At 38.0% G+C, this 18,611-nt stretch overlaps 1 protein-coding gene across 22 annotated transcripts in view; it reads left to right on the top strand.

The window, feature by feature from the left end:
* Positions 1-18,611, top strand: part of SEMA4D (semaphorin 4D) — a 110,684-nt gene that overhangs the window by 54,458 nt on the left and 37,615 nt on the right. For 17 of the 22 annotated variants that reach the window (XR_009208632.1, XM_040090818.2, XM_058424173.1 and 14 more), the window contains 8 exons: positions 1,621-1,683; positions 9,271-9,661; positions 11,911-12,056; positions 13,134-13,196; positions 13,651-13,749; positions 14,847-14,940; positions 15,887-16,000; positions 17,022-17,173. Coding sequence is in view for 21 of the 22 variants with exons in the window: in XM_040090818.2 (XP_039946752.1) it covers positions 9,568-9,661; positions 11,911-12,056; positions 13,134-13,196; positions 13,651-13,749; positions 14,847-14,940; positions 15,887-16,000; positions 17,022-17,173 (762 nt within the window). In the remaining variant the exon portion in view is untranslated. The remainder of the gene's footprint in view (positions 1-1,620; positions 1,684-9,270; positions 9,662-11,910; positions 12,057-13,133; positions 13,197-13,650; positions 13,750-14,846; positions 14,941-15,886; positions 16,001-17,021; positions 17,174-18,611) is intronic. The other 5 variants (XM_058424175.1, XM_040090826.1, XM_040090809.2 and 2 more) reach the window with 1 other exon arrangement.

Genomic DNA, 18,611 nt, shown 5'->3' with positions numbered 1-18,611 from the left:
CAGCTTTGCATTTTTCTTCAGCTCCTGCAGCCTCAGTGCTTGCATGTGGCCTTTGCAAGCCCGGGTGGATTTAACTCTTTCTTAGCAACATGGAACTTTTAAAGCACAATTCTTCCTTAAAAGAAAGAAGAAAGAAAAACAGGAGGTACATAAAAACAGACACTGCATAAAGTCAGTTAGATTAGAAGTGAAAGAACTAATAGTATTGAATAGTATTGAAGAAGTAGACATTTTTAACTGGACTTTTCTGAGGTAAATTATGGAGAAATCAACTGTTCTTTGCAGCATCTTGGTGCTGTTGGGTAGAATGCTATTCTAATCAAAATTAAGGACTGATGTAATTGAGATTTATTTGGGAACTTTAAAGCCCCCGCTCCTGGATTAAAAGGAGGTCTCAACCTTTGAGACAAAGATGATTTTAGACTAGAAGTAGTATTTGTAAAAAGTACCCCAGATACACTGAGAAGCTTTGCTGATAGAACATCACAGTCTGCGAAAGTTCTGGGCGGCAGCAGATATGTGACATTGAGAGCACTGGACTATTTTGTTTGTCTTGTGACAAACATCTTCATAAACGATCTTAGAAAGGCTCTTCTCCTGAAGTAGTGAGTGGTTATGTCTAAATAGTGAAACTGACTGAAAATCACAAGTTGTGTCTTTCTGTGTTGTTCAGTAAGAAAGCTAATAGTTTGCAAGAGGAAAGAAGCATGTTTTAAAGTGTCCTTCTGTTTTAAGTTTTCTTTTTCTCAACTTTCTTTTTTTTTCTTTCCTTCTTTTAGTGTATGTATATGAAACTATTTTTGTTCATCTTTAAGCTTAAGCCTGCTTTAGTTTTTTTTCTTCTAATCTCTCCCTCCCACAAAAAGAGAATAAATACTAAAACCCCTACAATGGCTAAGATCTTTCTAAAAGTGCTTTGATGAATATTAAGAAATACATATGCTAAATACAATCTGATGTAACAGTGTTATGAGTCTGCATATTGGGAGCATGTTACATAGAACAGTCTTGGGATAAATGCTTTGTTGTGTCCAGTTGTGATTGCTTCAGAGTGGCCCACTCTTCTGTGATTACAGCAAAATAAATATAAGCATGCTAGGTTCCATTGTCAAGATGCAAATCCTTTTTCCTAAGCTTGTGCATAACACACTTCTTTAATAATGCAGGGAAGTGTTGGAACTGCTTTATATGAATTTGTAAAGGGCTGGCTGTTGTCTAACCACTCTCTAGTACTTCCTGTACAAGCATGTGAGAGGTTCCACACTCCTACCAGTATCAGTGATTGCTACTGCAATGCAAGTGCTGAATAATTTTGGACTGGGCAGGTATCAGCCAGCTTGGGATAGGAGAAACAAACTGAGTTTTAAAAGGGCTAATGTGTCTGCTTTTTGTCAGGTCTGCTTAATTTTTTTTTGTGTGTGTGTTAAGTGCAGCGTCAGGATCTTGGCTCATTGGATGCAAATGTAGCAGTTCTGGTTTTTGTCAGGAATGCTCTGCCCTGGTAATCTGGGAAATAAAAGCCAAACTTTTGTGGAGGATTTATTGTAATTCCCATATCAGAACTTGCTTTTCAGGATTATGTGGTACTGATGTCAAAACCTGTTTCTTACCCATTTTCAGAAAGGACGTGTTTCTGACAGCTTCCCAGCCCTGAGGTGTGCAGGAGGCTCTAAAGAGTGGCAGGTATGTACATTGAAACCAGAGGTACATCCCCACAGCAAGGGGGGCCGTGTTGGATTCGTGGTGACTCTGTTACAGGTGTCCTTGTTAGCAAAATAAATAAATGTACTGCAAGAATACTAGGGACTTAGTGCATACTGAAAAATGTAAATCAGGATTGAATTAAAAGTTTGATTTATTACATTCTTTTGCTTCAAGACCGAAGTACTCAGGAAATTTTCCAGGAAAGACTTTTTTCACTTAGGAATATACTCTGTATTTACCTGTTCTTTAGTTAACCACTAAAAGGTCATATTCAGCGTTGCATCTTCCCTGTGTTATGTGGTTTATATATATGAAGGAGTACTGGGCTTGCTTTTGGAGATGTTTGACTCTGAAAGTGTTGCTGGACACCTAGGACAGATTTTTTAAAAAACACTCACACATGTTAATTTAGATATGCAGTACTTTCACATGTACCATTGGTTGCCAAGAGGCATCTTCAAATCAGTTCAAATTGCTCATTCAGTCCTATGAGCCCAAGAAGAAATGAGAAGGAAATTGAGCTATATTTTTGATGGAGACAGTGTGTTTAACTGGCAGGAGAAGACAAACTTCAGAGACTTTCTTTCTTGCTTGGTTTTAGCTGCAGCACTCTCTGTCACAACTCAGGTTTAATATCTGGGAGTAGTCAGTCAGGCAGAGAAGGGTCTTAGAACATGCCCAGGGCGGCTCTTGAATTCTGTATTTGGGACAGCTCAGCATCCAAGTTAGCTCTTTCCTCTTGCTCTTTGAAGTTGAATCCTGTTTGTAGTGATCTACACACTATAATCTTAAAAATAAGAATTTTAATCTGTCTTGTAATTATTTTTTTCACATAACACTTTATCTTTGTGTAATCTTTGCATAATCTTTGCCCACAGAAAAAGAATGTAGTAGTAAAAGAACAGGAATGTGAGTTTAAAAAAAATAAAGGATCTTTAGCAGTATCCCTCTGAAGATAAATTCTCTTCTTTAAGCACAAGCTTTAGTTTCCTCAGGATTGCTTGATGGCATATTTATCATGCAGAAAGAGAAAATACTGATTTTTGGGCCTAAAACTGGGTATTAGTTTCGTCAGCTTTTATATCCTCTTTTAGCACTTGTGCACATCCTTCAGGAGGCTTTGTGGTAGGGATAGAGACCACTCCAAATGGTCTTGAGACTCTTCATCTAATTTATAATCACATAGCAACTACAAAGTATTTTGGTTACAGTTTGAAATGCAAATAATCCTGTGCTCTGCCTGTATGTTAATCGTAAAGGGCTACTGGTCTGCTAGTTCGAGGCTGTACCTTACCTCAATAGAAAATGAATCCATATGTATTTTATAATAAAAATATTTTAAATAATGATGTTTTTCATGAGACTATATAAAAATTGCAGTGTGCCTCACATTTTTAAAAGGGTGAGAACTAAAGCAAAGGATATAACCAGCCTGTCTTTACTGATCCGAAATTCACAACATATGAAAATGTAGCTCAGCTGAAAAAAGGTAATTTGTACACTTCTTGCTGTGTAACTTTGATTACTTGAAATACAAATATAGCTAACTTTTCCTTTCAATTTCGGAAGCAAACTTGGAAAATAAAAAAGAGGTTTAAGCAAATCTCACAGCTGGACTTCTCTGGTTTGTTTTTCATGTCTAGAGCCTTAGAATGTTATAAAATAGGTATCAATAAATATTATTAAAGCAGGCTTGTATTATTATAAACCTTCAAAAGGAAGTTATTTAGGGAGAACTTGGAATTTATACCCTCTGACAGCTGAATCCTTTAACTCACCCTTTTCTGCTGGTGGAAGCCATTCACTCATGAATTTACCTGTCTCCACATCTTGAGCTTCAGATTCCTCATCGTAGTTAATCCTTGCAAGTTTTGCAAATGTTTTCAGGGTTTTTTTGTTGGTGGTTTGTTTGTTTGTTTGTTTGGGCTTTTTTTCTGTTTTGTTGTTGTTGTTGTTGTTGTTGTTGTTTCTTGTGGTGTGTTGTGTTTTGGTTTTGGTTTGGTTTTCTTTTTTGTTGTTTGGGGAGTTACTTGTGTTTGTGGTTTTTTGTGTTGGTTTGGGGGGTTTTTTTGTGTTTTTCATTTGTTTGTTTGTGGTTTGGGGGTGTTTTTGTTTGTTGTTGTTTGTTGTTGTTGTTGTTGTTTTTAAATGTCTAAAAATAGCAGGGTAGGCTGCCTAGTAAACCTGCCATGGTTGTTTTGCGTCTGGCAGTGGGAAGGAAGGGTGTCTTGCATTTAGTTAGTTGTTCCTTACTGTGAGGTCCTCATTTAGCTGTCCTTGGACAGTGACTGATGTGACAGTAGTTTGACAGAGAGGTAGGGAAGTAAGGATTTTAAAGGGCCTTCCTTGAAGTCTAAAGGAAGGTGATCTTTTGTCTGGTAGCCTCACTGTGGGGCTGGCATCACCTGTGGTCATGGAGTTCTGCACTGCTTGTGTTGAGAAGAAAACTGGACGATAGTGTGGGTGGGAGAAGTAGTACAGAGTAGATGAGGGAATTGCAAGAAAGATAAACCCTATGCAGGAGAATAAAGTCCAATACGAAAAGGGAGGAAAATTATGGTGGCACTTAGTATGGCTGGGGAATCATGAGGAGTGATGGATTTAGGCTAGAATGGCCAGTGCTGCTTTAGCTTTTTTCAGGGAGAGGCTGGGTCCTCTGTGATGGTAATGATAATTTCTTATTTCTTAGGAATCTACAAGAGTCCCAGCTTTGATGCTGACTGTTTCTGGTGTGTTAGTAAATTCTTCTGGTTTTAACCTTCATATACAAAGTAACACTAGGTCCACTTAGCAGCTTTTGTAATGCTGAGCCAAAATGAGAAGTTGCACAATGCAACTGAGTGTTCCTCGGAGGAAAAAAAAAATTTCAAAACCAGTGTTGCAAAATCAGCCATTTCCTAGTTTGAAATTCCAGAATTTGGCTGTCTTGCACAGTATTTGCTTATATGAGATATACGCTTGGATCTAGCTGTACCATGCTGACTGGGTTGCATTACTTACAAAAAAACCTGGGTACTGGCAAGGGTTGTGGAATTGACATCTTTGAAAGACAAAATTTTGTTTTCTCAAGTACTTCTTTATGCATACTTTGCCTCTGTGTCGTGGAGGATGAGAAAGATGACAGTCTCTTTCCCATGGTTGGTTTTCCAGCTTCTCACACTGCATGACTAGGATTTTGCATTTTTCCAGAAGGTAGACTAAAGTACTGCTTCTTTGATGCCCAGTGACACCGGTGATGTGAGAGACAGATGGTAACAGTCAATATATGCCATTGTATCTCCCTGGTTTCAAACTAGTATTCCTTACTAGCAGTTGTGCAGCCTGAACTTTTTATAACAGTTTTGAATTTCTATCTTTCAAGAGAGTAGAAAGTTGTTTCTACCTGTTTCTCTGTTCGTGCATTACAATTATACATGTCAAGGGGAATGTTCACAGCTTTGAGCTTCCAGCTGTGCTCTGCCAAACTGACAGGGGCTTCTACAGTTGATTGCTTTTACAGTTGCCCTGTTTTTAGTCACTATAAATACAAGCATTATGGAAAACTCATTTTGCTCCATTTTGTCATTATACATTGATGTAAAATTATCATCAGAGACCCTAAATTACAGATTAACTCATTATTTACTTCAGAATTTTTTTAACAGTTTTACAGAGAAGTAGACCTGTGGTCACTTTAATCAGAATTTAGTTAGGTAACCAAATATTTCAGGTTTCTTTCTGCTTTACTTCTTTAGTATACTTGTTTCCAAGCAAATTGTGGCTTATTTTTGGGGGGTAATGCTCAAAGTATTAGGAGACCTAACTTTTCAGAAATTCAGAGCACTCAGATCAAATCAAAGCTAGTGAACACTGATGGAACTGAGTTAATCTGGAAATCAGGCCATTGTCTGGGTGCCCTTTTTTTTTTTTTTTTTTTTTTTTTTTTTTTTTTTTTTTTTTTTTAACTTTTCCTTCTTGTACTCTTTGTGTTATGTAAAAAGAAGTTCATATTAGATTATGAATGACCTCCCAGTGGATGTCAGTGAAGGACTTACTCTGGATAATTTTCAACACAGGTAAGGGAGGAGCAGGGAGAGTAATTGAATTGAAGACTATATTAAAGGACAAGGTTCTGAGTGCACTTTCATCTCTATTTAAAGTTACAGAACAAAGGGGATCTTGCATAATTGAACATGTAATGTTTACTGTAGTCTGTTTCAGTCCTTTTCGTAACATGCAAAATTTTGCCCTAGATCATCAAGTAATGTCCCACAAGTCAAACTTATTAATGTGAAAAAGGGTCTTTCTTGCAACCCTGTACAATAGACATGAAATCACAGATTTCCATTTTGTATAACCAGAGCAATTCTCAGTCCACACAGCAAAGCAGGCACTAAAGAATCCAGCCAAGACCCTTTGTTTCCTTCAAAACATAATGTAATTCGTTTCAAATTTCATTGTCATTTTGCATTTACTGAGGTAGGTGAGCTAGGCTAGGAATGTAACGTGACTGTAGGAAAACTCAAGGTTTTCCTTTTCTAGAGCTTATGTTTATTCACCAATCCTATTTGAAAGTCCAAAAAATTTATAGGACTTCAGAAGTCTCCTCTGGAGTACTCTCTACTGTACGGTACAGTACATAACTGATAGCTTAAAGATGTCCTGGCTGTCTCTTTAAAAAACAAATTTAAAAAGAAATTAAGAAACAAATCAAGAGTTAACAGGGAATTGATTTTTACGTGGAGTCTTTTCAGTAACAGAAGGTAGCATTAGGAAGAGGTTTAGCAGTGTGTGTATAAAAAATGGCACAAAGATGTTTCTTCATACTGCTGTTCTTCTCTTTACATTTCTCTTAAAATAAAACAGCTAAACTGCCCGAAACTTTAATAATTGAACTATTGTCCTCTTTTTTTAAGCACATACCTTTAAAGCTGTTTGCTTGCCTCAGAATATGTCCTACCTTGTAACTTGGATGAGTGGGCACTTCTTAATGTATTGGAGAGCAAAACCTGGCATTGCTTGTATATGGTGATAAACAGGAAGGATGAAAGACAGACAAAAATGCCTAGTAAGCTTAACTGAACACATGATGCCTTAAAAACCAAAACAATTTGTATGATCTGCTACAAACAGTTGGATTTGATCCAAAGTACTTACCAAGACAAAAAGAAATGGGAAAAAATACCTAAGTTACAGATTCACCTTGAACAAGTTACAGTCTTGTGTGGATTTTTGTCTTGGATAAAAGATTTACAGAAATAAATGAGATTTCTAAATCTTTTAATCTTGCCTGTGATCATTTAGTAAAGCAGGTGTAAACACTTAGAATGTAGTTGCCTGTCTTCTACTCAGCAACCTTACTTAAGATCCACTGGTGGTGCTTACTAGAGATTTCTTGCCTTTCCTGCTTAAATCCAGGTCCTCCTGCAGGCATCTTGGTTATGCTTCGAGATGTTTTTGCTTCAGCTTCCCCTTAGTCTTTTTACATCTGTGTTTTTCAGGTACTGGCCCTTTCCTTTTGAATGTTACTAATGATTTTGTAACCTTCTGTCATGGGTTGACAATGGCTGGTTGCCAGGCACCCACCAAAGCTGCTCACTCACTTTCCTGTGTGGCTGGACAGAGGAGAGAAAATTTAACGAAGCATTCATGGGTGAAGATAAGGACTGGGAGAGATCACTCATCAAGTATCATCATGGGTGAAGCAGGCTGTACTTATAGAGATATGAATTGAAAACATTACTAACATGATCAGAGCAGGATAATGAGAAGTGAAAAAAACCCTTAAAAACAACTTCCACCCCACCACTCCCTCCTTCCCAAACTCCACCTCCTATCTTGGTGGTACACGTCAACAGGGAATGGGGATTATGGTCATCAGCCATGGTTTATCCCACTGCTCAGGGAGAGGAGTCATTCCCCAGCTGCACTGTGGGGTCCTTCCCACAGGAGACAGTTCTTCATGAACCGCTCCAATGTGAGTCCCTCCCATGAGGAACAGCTCTCAGTGACCTGCTGCAGTGGGAATCCATCCCATGGGCAACAGTCCTCCCAAAACTGCTGCAGCATGGGTCACTCTTCCACAGGGTGCAGTCCTTCAAGGAGAGCCTGCTGCAGCATGGGAGCAGAGCCCCTTTCTCCACAGTTTTCTCATGGGGTCACAGCTTCCTGTAGCATCCACCTGCTCCAGCCTGGGGCTCCTCCACAGGGTGGGGGTGGATCTCTGCATCCCCATGGACCTCCGTGGGCTCCAGGGGCACAGCTGCCCCACCATGGGCTGCACCAGGAGAATCTCAGCTCTGGTGCCTGGAGCAGTTCCTCCCTCTCCTTCTAGGCTGACCTCAATGTCTCCAGAGTTTTCCTCTGATCTGTTCTCACACAGCTCTTTTTTGCTCACAAGTAAAACTGTGCCTCCACCTGTGTTTTGATTTCTTAAATATGTTACTCATAGAAGCATCACCACTGTTTGTAATCGGGCCACACTTGGGCAACAGCATGTCTGTCTTTGGAGCTGCCAGGGGTTGACTCTGCTGGATGTGGTGGAAGCTTCTAGCAGCTTCTTCCGTGAGCCACCCCTGTAGCTCACCTGCTATCAAAACTAGGCCATGCAAAAGCAATACACCTTCACTTGCCCTCCTGCTGGATAACCTCCAGGTATTACAGTTATCTTGTACTGTAGTGTGTCTCTTACTAGTCACCTCAGTGTCTCAGGCAGTGGTGGCACAGTGAAAATCTTAACATCTTGTGTCCTGCTGCAAAGGAAAACTTTTTTTCATCACCACCCTAAGTGTGCAGGCATCAAAACCTCTTTATAATCTAGTACGTGATGAATGCACTCGCTGCTTCTGGAGTCTTCACCTAAGAATGGTTGTAGGAAGACAGGAGTGGAGACTTCTGGAAGATGGTATAGAAAGCAGTGAACAGTTTTGTTTATTAGGACAGACCTTTCTGGGTCTGAGAGTAATAGTTGACTCAGACACATGATGACTTCCATCATTGTGATTATCTATCTAGCAGTTTCACTGTTGGAAGTGTTTTCTCCCTTAATTTTTGTAGCTCTTAGTTTCTATAGCTGTATTTCTACCCCTGCGCACCACACATCTTAAGTGAGTTAGTAGCATTTTAGGAAACTTCACTAAAAAGACACTCTGTAAGATCCCAAGTGTGGGAGGTGCAGCAGATTTGTGTAACCATACTTACTATTAATGCTGCAGTTCTCATGTTCTTTGCTCTGTGATCTTAGTCATAGCACTTTTTATTATCTTTTGTTTATTGTTTGTTTAAAAGGTGGGATTTTCTTTGCCACACTGTTGAAAGAATAGAGTCAAGTTGTATACATTAAGCATAATTGACAATTCAAAGTATTTACACTTGGAATTCTAGATTGAAATGATTGCTTGCAGTTATTGCCCATTTGCCATGTAATGTGTGTCTTGTTTTTAAGAACATGATTTTCACCAATTAATGTATGTTGTATCCAAAGTAAGATATGCAGACAGCTGTAGAAATACTGCAAGATCAGTGCTATTTTTGGCAGTATTTGCTTTGCTTTCTCTTCTACTTCTTACTTCCCTCCTTTCTCCACAGTATCATTTATTTCTCTGTTGAAACAGAAGAATGCACTCCATCACTTCTCAGCAGCTCTGCAGCCTGTGGAGCGTGTGGGCAGTCTCTGTATGCAGCATCCCGGAAAATGTGCGTTCTCTTGAAGTGATCTGCTGAAAAGCACGTACTTGTACAGTTGTTCCAGCCTCCCTTGTTGCATTGCTCTCAGGAGCTGAAATGCTCAGTCTCTAATACTCCTTGGAGTTTCCATTTCATCTGCCAAAGAAACGCTACCTGCTGTAGTTATCCAGTGAACTCGAAAGAGCAGGGACGCTGAAGATGGCTCTCTCTGCTTTTTATGCTGTTTGGGGTTTGTTGCTAGAAGTGGCAATAGCATTTGGCCCAGTACCAAGGATCACTTGGGAGCACAAAGGTAAGAAAGGAAATTTAAGTATTGTAATATGGGGCATTGCCACATCCTCAGGATTTCTGTGGGATTTAAAACTCACTGAGGCTTTAGGTTCTTTCAGCCAGTTTGCTATGAATTTGATCAAGTATTGCTACTTTCCTCACTTTATGGATGCTTAGGACCAGAATATTCAAAAGTCATTCATGCATTGGGTTGGTTGATTTTGGTTTCTTCAAACAGCTTTGAAAACAGAGCTGTTCTGAAAACAGAAGAGGAATTCCAAATTTGGCTTTCTCAGCTGAAGGATATTGCAACTGAAACTTGGTTCAAGAGAAAACCTCAGTTGGTGTATTTTGTTTTAAACTAATTATTTTTACCTGGAGTTTGAATATGTTGGCAAAATGCATCTCTCCAGCTAATAATCCATTTTGACACTGAGCCACCCTGAGCATTGACTAAATAAAAGGGCAAAGGAAAAATAAGCATTTGGCCCTCTTCCAACTTTATGATGTCTAGATATGAAAGTTTTTCACAGAACAATGCCTTTTTTTACATTTGAAATTGCAGCATGTGTTCATAATCTCCCAGTACAATAATCATGAGTTTGCAAATATAAGTGCAAAGACAAGTAATAGCAATCAGAGGATCCTTTAGCTTTTGATTTAATAATTTAGCCTGTGTCTGAGAAAAGACCTTTAGAACACACTCATAGAGTAGTTATTTGTGAATATATATATTTTTTTCCCCTACTTTCTGCTCCTTCCCCCCCATTAACCATGTGGCATGGAGGCTTTAAGAAATTTTGTCTTTGGGTCCTTCCTTAACATTAGTAAGCAGCAATTGATTACCTGCCCAAGTATGCAATAATTGACCAACCCAAACAAATACATTTGCCACATAATGAAGTAGTCTTAAATAAGGATGTTAAATTCTGAGCAGATATTCTGTAGGAAAAGATAGGTGGAGGTTAAGAATGTAGTAGGAATAAGCAGATTATGAGATGACTGTAGAAAGTGCTTTTCCTGATTATTGGTATAGCAATTAGTTGCTTATACAGCCTTTTAGAAAGGGTGGCCTAGACAAGGCTTGTAGTTCCTGCTTAGAGCCCTTGATGGCTTCTATCTTGTAGTTAAAATTTGGCAAGATTCTATTTAATACTGCTGACTCGTATCCAAATTAGTCAAAATAAATGGAGTTTATTTTCATGCCCATTATTTCTCTCTCTGTCTGTCTGCTCAAGATCATTGCATTTAAATGTTGGAGACCTACTTTGAATAGGAGCGGGAATTTTGTTCGGCAGAGTTGTATGAACCAGTTCATCCATTTGGGGAAATTTTTCCTGCCAAGTAAATGATTGCAAAATTACATGTTTGAGAATCTAGTTTAAAGTGAATGTTTCTGGAGTGTTATAGCTGAAAATGTGCAATTGCTAATGATAGAATCGGAACTAATAGTACATTATTTTCATCTGTATCAAAAAAGCCATGCTTAATTAATGTTGTGTCTTCATTTACAAAAACTCTCAGTTGTTTTTATGTTAGAGTTGTACATTTGGAAAAAATACTCTTTTGTATTAGTCAGTTTGTGTCATCTTTCTTCAAGCCATTTTGGTCTTTTCTACATGCTTCCTCATTCCACTGCTTTTCTCTCATATATCCCTCTTCTTCTAATCTTCTATTTTTCATGGGTTTTTCTCCTCATGCTGTTATTTTGTGTGTATGTTGTGTATTTCATCTCTGTTTTTCACTTCAGAATCAGCTGCAGAATGGCTTGTTATATGCTCCTGTGTCTTCTTTCTGTTATGTCAATATGCTGAAGAGTTGTCTTAAGGTGCAGGATATTCTGTAAGTTTTGTTCAGGGTAGTTGAAAGGGATGTGGTGACTAGCCTGATTTTCCACAGTAGATTGGTACATGGAAAGGAAAAGGTGAGAAACAATCTGCCAGTGGATGTGGAAAACAGAAGTTTAGGAAAAAAAAAAACGAAGGAAGAAGTGAGTTACAGGGATCACCACAAGAGGAAATACTCAAACATTTGAAATAGAGTGAGAAAGTTGGGACAAATGATTTAGATGTTGTTGGTGGAAGTTGCTGTTTCTGCTGAGTCAAGTAGTCAGGTTTCTAAGGGGTCCCTTGTCTTTTACATGGGTTTGAACTAACCTTTGTTTTCAAGTATTCTGACATGTGTTAGACTACTTAGAAAAAATTACTCATGAGTTTGACCCTAAATGATTGTGTTTCTTCATGAGGTACTATTTTTTTTCCATTTCAACAGAGGTCCAGCTAATACATTTTAATGAATCAAAAGTGTCAAACTACTCAACCTTGCTGTTAAGTGAAGACAAAAACGTTCTATATGTAGGAGCCAGGGAAGTGATCTTTGCCTTAAACGCAGTGAATATTGCTGAGAAGCAGCACGAGGTATGCCTTTTAATACATTATCCTACTCCAGTATTATTTCTGGAATATTTTCTGGAGTAAAAGAGTAAGAAAGGAGAAGCTGGATATAAACAAGTAATGAGAGATCTCCTTGGGTGTTTTCTTCTTGGAGTCAGGGTGGTGGACTAGAGGGACTGGGGGTATCATCTGTAGCAGTAGTTCTTACATATTTTCTTAATATCGGGAGTGGGCCATTTTCTATTAATCTGAGTCAAAAAGTAATCTGGAACAGAGGCAAAGCTGGGGCTTACTTGGAGCTGGCTGCAGATGGGCTACAAATTAAGGCCCTGTCCTTTCAGTCTCATCTTCTGTTTTGCGTCTAGGTGTGTCTGCACAGCAAGTGGTGGTGCAGACAGGTCTGATTAACTTGCTCAGAGAAGTACTTTGAATATGTTTGTACTGGTTTCTCAAAGTAGATTATCCCAGGCAGAATTCTGTTAATGTTACATTGCTTCCAGGTCCTTCCCAGGCTCCTGCTTTCCATCCCATCAGCAACACAGGCTGGCATGAAGATGTGCAGTAAAGGACTACCACCTAGGGTGCTTTATAAGATGCTTACATGATTTTTAATCTGAAGATCCTGTGCATGGGTGTCAGTGGGCACTTTCACCTGCGTATAAAACACAGTTGTAAAGTTCTGTTCAATATAGTGTAAATTACTGCCATAAATCTTCTTTGTTTCCTTTCCCCTAAAGTGTTTTTTATTCAAGTATTAATGAAATAGAGAAGTATTTCAAATTTAAAAAATACTTAAGCCAGTTACAGTTGCATTTTCCTAATGCATATGGTAATGAAAAGTTCATCAGCTGTTTGTGGGGAATCATCGTTATGAGCCCAGAAGATGGTAGTTTAGTTCTGCTTAAGGCAGAACTAAAATGGATTAGAAAATGTCACCTCCCTGGGAAAACATGGCTTTGAACTTTTGAATGCTACTTGCAGAAGGTCTTACGTTTGCTCTAGATAGGATTGCCTTTTCTTGTGTTACTGAAAGATTTTCAGACCTTGCTTTGCATTAATGTACTTTGAATGTGCTTTTTTGTTGCATGTTTTTTCATTTAGTTACACTGGAAGGTCACAGAAGATAAAAAGACTAAATGTGCAGTCAAGGGCAAATCAGAGCAGGTATGTACTTTTATTGAACTTTGAGAAAGATCTTGCACATTTTATTTCAAAAGGAGTTGCATTGAAAGAAGAAAGTATCTAACTGAAATGAAAATTTCAAAACAATCACCTAATTTTTTTTAATTAACTTGAGTGTTAGAAACTGCAGCATGCTTAATTTTTTTTTTCCTTAGTTCATTATTTTTGTTGTTGAATATTATTTGAATGTTTGAAAATCTGAACACACCCTGCTAGGACACTGAGGCAGCTGCATACTACTGGCTGTAGGAAACCAGCTGCTGCAGGATTAGAGCTACTGGAGATTGTAGGAAGATGGTGTCCCAGTGTCATGCATGTGTCACCTGGGCTTGCGGGTGTGATGTGGAATAAGTAGTGGCAACGGATAATCTTGTTTATGTTGGAATGTGGAAGCTGTGGTTTATCAGACTAGTCCTTTCCTCATCCTCTGTTACAGACTGAATGTCGTAACTACGTGCGTGTCTTGCAGCAGCTGAATGATACTTTCCTCTACGTATGTGGAACTAATGCATTTCAGCCAACATGTGATTACCTGGTAAGAAATGTACACCTCTTTTGACCCAGCCACAGCTGTAACTTAAAAGCAGCTCAGGTAAACAATGAGTTACTCTTCTTTCCCGAAACTGTTGCATCTTCACTGCTGGCTGTAAGGTTAGGAGCGTTTGTTTTGCTGTCCCATCATAATGGCAGAGTATACTCCTCCTTTTTCCAAAGCACTTAATGAATTATTGATTCATCTTGTCTAACTGCAGATATACTTTTCCTTACCTTTTATACTTCTTCATGTATTGTGTGTAGCATAAAACCAGTTTCTAAAACTGAAATTACATTGTTTGCAACTTCCACTCACTACTGAATCTTCTTGAAATTCTCAGATTCCTGTGTCTGCTCCTGGCTGTGCCGAAGATGTATAGTTCTGAATCCTTCAGAGTGAAGTCTTGGCACAAAATTAAAACTCCCTTTTCTCTCCACTGACTCTTGTATCATTTTCCTTACTGCAGCTCTTAGCAATTCGAAAACTGAAGAAACCTTGTAATTCTTTGAGCCTTTAGCTTCCAGTGCTTTCATTACATAGTATAACTCTTTCCTTCCTCAGTACTGTGGATGCATTTCAGCTTTCTCATCCTCGTTCTCTTGGTCTGTAAGGGATTTATAAAATAGCAGCCAAAGTACTCTGTTGCTTTTTAAAGCCCAGCTGGATTATGCCATGTCACACAAATTTACCGTCATCTCAAAATTTGCTTATTCTACCTCAGAAAGCTTTCTTGATTTCTAAGACTCTCCACTTTTTTCAAGTTAATTGAGTAATTGCCAGTTCTTTCTATGTATCAGTTAACTTCTCTACCTTTCTTGCTGTCTAGTTTTTTTGGGGTGCTCTTTCTTGAGGTCTGTCTAGATTTAACTTTCCGTCTTTTGCTTTTTTCTGCTTCCACCCTCACAAATTATAGGATCACATTTTTTCCTCTGTCTTTGGGACTTGATGAGATTTTTCTGAAAACACATATGCCCTCTATAATTTTACACAAAGTGCCTTTGATGCTGGAAGTAGATGATATAGCCCATTATTTAGCGTTTAGTTTTTAGTTAACTTGGCACAAGAAGTGCTAATTGTTGTTTTGTGGTTTTCAACAGAATTTAATTTCATTTGAACTTGGAGGTAAAAATGAAGATGGTAAGGGCAGATGTCCATTTGATCCTGCTCAAAGCTACACATCTGTTATGGTTGGTAAGTTCAGATTTTGCATTCCTTGTTCTTATGTTTAAAAATGTCCTATCTTTTCCACTGTCACCCTCCAGTCTGTCATTATCAAAATGGTGGCTTGCATCCGTATTTTTTGTCTGTGTTGTGTATCTGTATAGATGTTAAAATACATAGTCAACCTAAGCATGTTTCTTGAAAGGAGAGCTTCAAATTCTAGGTTGTTTTGTAAGCAATTTGTAAAATACCAATTTTCAAACTGTATTTCTAGATGTTAAACATATTTAGTCCAGATAGTATAAATGTACGTAGACTGCCCTTGTAGTATCAATTACTGTAATTTCAGAACTACAGCAAGCACTATTGTTAGATGTCCTGAAGGTGTGCTACAGAATAGGGAAGCGAAATATTTATTGCAGGTGTACTTACTGCATGGAAACACACCACTGAATCTTAATTTGGGGAAGCCAGAATTTGTGGCTTTCACCTGCATATATCTCAAGATCATAAAAGAGAAGCTCAACATCGCATGAAACAGGAAATGAGAAAAAAAATAACATGCTCCCTGCATTGTCCCAAAATCAGTACAAATCGAGTTTGAATAATGGTGGCTTAGAAAGAGAGGAAAATAATTCTAGCCTTCTGATGCATTTAAGTAAATTTGGATGTTTTAAGATAAACTGTAGGTTTTTATGTTAAATGTTAAAATGCCACAAAACCAACGTTGACTTTTTTCAGCTCTCGTATTAGAGCAATAATAATAATAATAGTAATAAACCCAAGTGTGGAAGTGTTAGCTTGAGAATGATTGACAGAAATGTAAACATGAAAGAGATGTCTGGGGCAATTCAGAGGAAATCCGTGTTTACCTTTTCTTGTGGGAAGTTAAAGCTTACATAGACTGACAAAATATTTATGTATCCTTTTTGGTACCCAGTGCATAAGTTCTAATATATATGGTTTTGTGTTGAAGATGAGGAGCTTTATTCTGGGACTTCCTACAATTTCTTGGGAAGTGAACCTATTATTTCACGGCACTCTCATCAGAGCCCTCTGAGAACAGAGTATGCAATACCTTGGCTTAATGGTAAGTGAGCATGAAAACTGGCCTAAACAAGTTACTTTTTCTTCTTCGACAACATGTGTACAGAGTTTGAGTGTCTTACCTGGGCAAGGAGCAATTGTCTGATGTCTCAGAGAGGTGGATTTTGTTACACTGGCATACACTGTGAGTGTGTGCCCTCATTCATGCCATCGAGAGATTGTATTTTGAAATTTCAGGATTTTTCTGAGCACTGATGATGAAAACAGCTTCAGAATATACATGTTTGAACTTGACATTATTGGTTTCTTACTTATCTGCTTGTTCATCCTTGTAGTAATGCAGCTGAATTACAATATGGTAAGAAACAGGTTTTGGTCTTGAATTGGCTCTTAAATTGAGCTGATCTTGGTTCTTAGCACTTTAGGTTCCCGAATTTCAAAATTGACAGAATTTTGTGAATTCTCACGTTTTAGGTTTTGTGCCAAAAATAGCCAAAATCGTGACCGTTGTCCAAAAAGTATAGGATTCTGAGTTTTGTAATACATGTAATGGTGCTGTCATTTTAGTGCTTCAGTTAATAGCTGAAATAGAAGAAAGGCAGGCAAGGGAGGGTTACCTCTCCAGGCCCATTAGAAAACCATATTTGAGTGTGGACTGAAGAATGCTGAAGTAATAAGCTGTCAGATCATGGAGATCTCTCAGGTATCTTAGTGCTTTCACATAGGTTTTGTGGGGTTCTGGGGATTTTTTTTCTGTTTCTGGTGGGTGTTGGGGTTTTTTTGTGGTTTTGTTGTGTTGTTGTTTTGGTGTTTTGTTTTTGTTTTTGGGTTTTTTTGGGTTTTTTTTGTTGTTGTTTTGTTTTTGTTTTTGTGATTTGGTGGTTTTGTTTTTTTTTTTTAGAAATCCTATTCATATTGTGAACATCAAGCTGTATGCATAGGTCAGCGACTAGAGAGGATGTAAATGCAGTGTGGAGTTTGGGTGAAAGACAACTTCTGAGGGTCTTTGAGGGAAACAAGTTAGTCACATATATAATAGAAAATTCTTCTGTTTGTATCTGTAGAGCCCAACTTTGTTTTTGCTGATGTGATAAGAGCAGATCCAAACAGCACAGATGGAGAAGATGACAAGATATACTTCTTTTTCACTGAGGTGTCTGTGGAGTATGAATTTGTTGGAAAATTGATGATTCCAAGAATAGCTAGAGTATGCAAGGTGGGAGAAAGTTCAGTTTACTTTTACTATATCTTGTGGAATCTTGTGTGTGCATGTTAAAAAGCATTCATTGTTCTGAACTTACTTCCAGGTAACTGGAGGTGGTTGAGTTTAGTAAACCTTAATGAATGAGCTGTTCCAGTCAGTTTGTCAGAACTGAGGAGGCCTAATGGTTGCTTTGTAAATAAATTGTTGATTTCATTTTGCATAGTTTTGAAATTTCAGCTCTTCTGGGTGTTCTGCTTTTCTCTGGAAGAAAAGCAACCCTGACAAAACCCAGCAAAAGAAAAAGCATTGCTCCATTTTTCATTGTTAACTTTTTAAACAAGTACAGCTCCCTGTGAAGAAGTGACTTTGGTTGGAGCTGAGCAGATAGGATATGTGTTGAGTGACTTCGAAGTAGCTGTATGCAAACACAGCTGTACCTGTGTCCACAGCAAAATAATTCTTGACTGTGGTGTAGCAAATGGGACTCCTATGAAACTGCTACAGCTACCAGAGCCTGAAGGGAAATGGTCACCAGCAGCCTGATTCTGTCACACTTGCTATGCTTAAGCCTCAGAGTGTTAAGCTGATTCAAGTACATTCTCAGGAATGCTGGTTAAAATTCTTGATGATGGAAGTTTTTTCAGCAGAATATGTTTATTTAACAAAAAACTTTTTCAGTGGAATGTATCAATTTCCTTTTTTCCCAACAGGAAATTTACCTGGCTGTTTCATTTTTATGAGGTTGCAAGTTTTATTTTGACTTTACTGTTTTGTATTTAAACAGGGAAGTCAAAAAAGCAATAGCAAGTTAGTGCCCTTGAGATTTCCATTAAACAAGGAGCTGGAGGCAAGTTTAGATGGGACTTACTGTTGTGGCACTCTGCCCACTAACAGCTTGTGCACTCTTTAAAAAGGGGAATATTGTGGAATATGAGAGTTTCATTTATTACACTATTATATATTTCAGACTGTTTGAAATAGAAATCAGTGGCAGATTTCAAATCCACAGGCACTTATACTTAATTGTTTTAATAAATTTTGCAGATTTCCTTAAATACCATCAGATAATGAATGGAAATACTAAATAGAAATATTAATACTCTTTCAATATTTTATAAGAGAAGTATCAGAGCTACAACTCAACTCAATTATCAAATATTTTGAAATACATTTCTAGTCAATATATCTTAACTTAAGCCTTGGTACCTGCAAATCCTTGATAAAGGTGGTAACTGCTTGAAGGATTATACCATTGCTGGATTTCTTCTAATAAAATTATCAGTGTCAGGCAAGTCTTAAGGCATATTGCAGCATTAGAATTTAAATCAGCTTTGATGTCACAGAACAAATGCAGTATTCCATATTTCTCTTAAAGGACAGTATAATACTTCCATGCTTGTTTTACTTTTTTCCTAATGAGCACCGCCCATCTCAGTTTTTCTGAGTTCTT

The sequence above is a fragment of the Hirundo rustica genome, chromosome Z (assembly GCF_015227805.2).
Source record: "Hirundo rustica isolate bHirRus1 chromosome Z, bHirRus1.pri.v3, whole genome shotgun sequence".
NCBI classification, from domain to species: Eukaryota; Metazoa; Chordata; class Aves; order Passeriformes; family Hirundinidae; genus Hirundo; species Hirundo rustica.
Note: the sequence above shows the minus strand (reverse complement) of the source record. Positions and strands in the feature narration are given on the sequence as shown.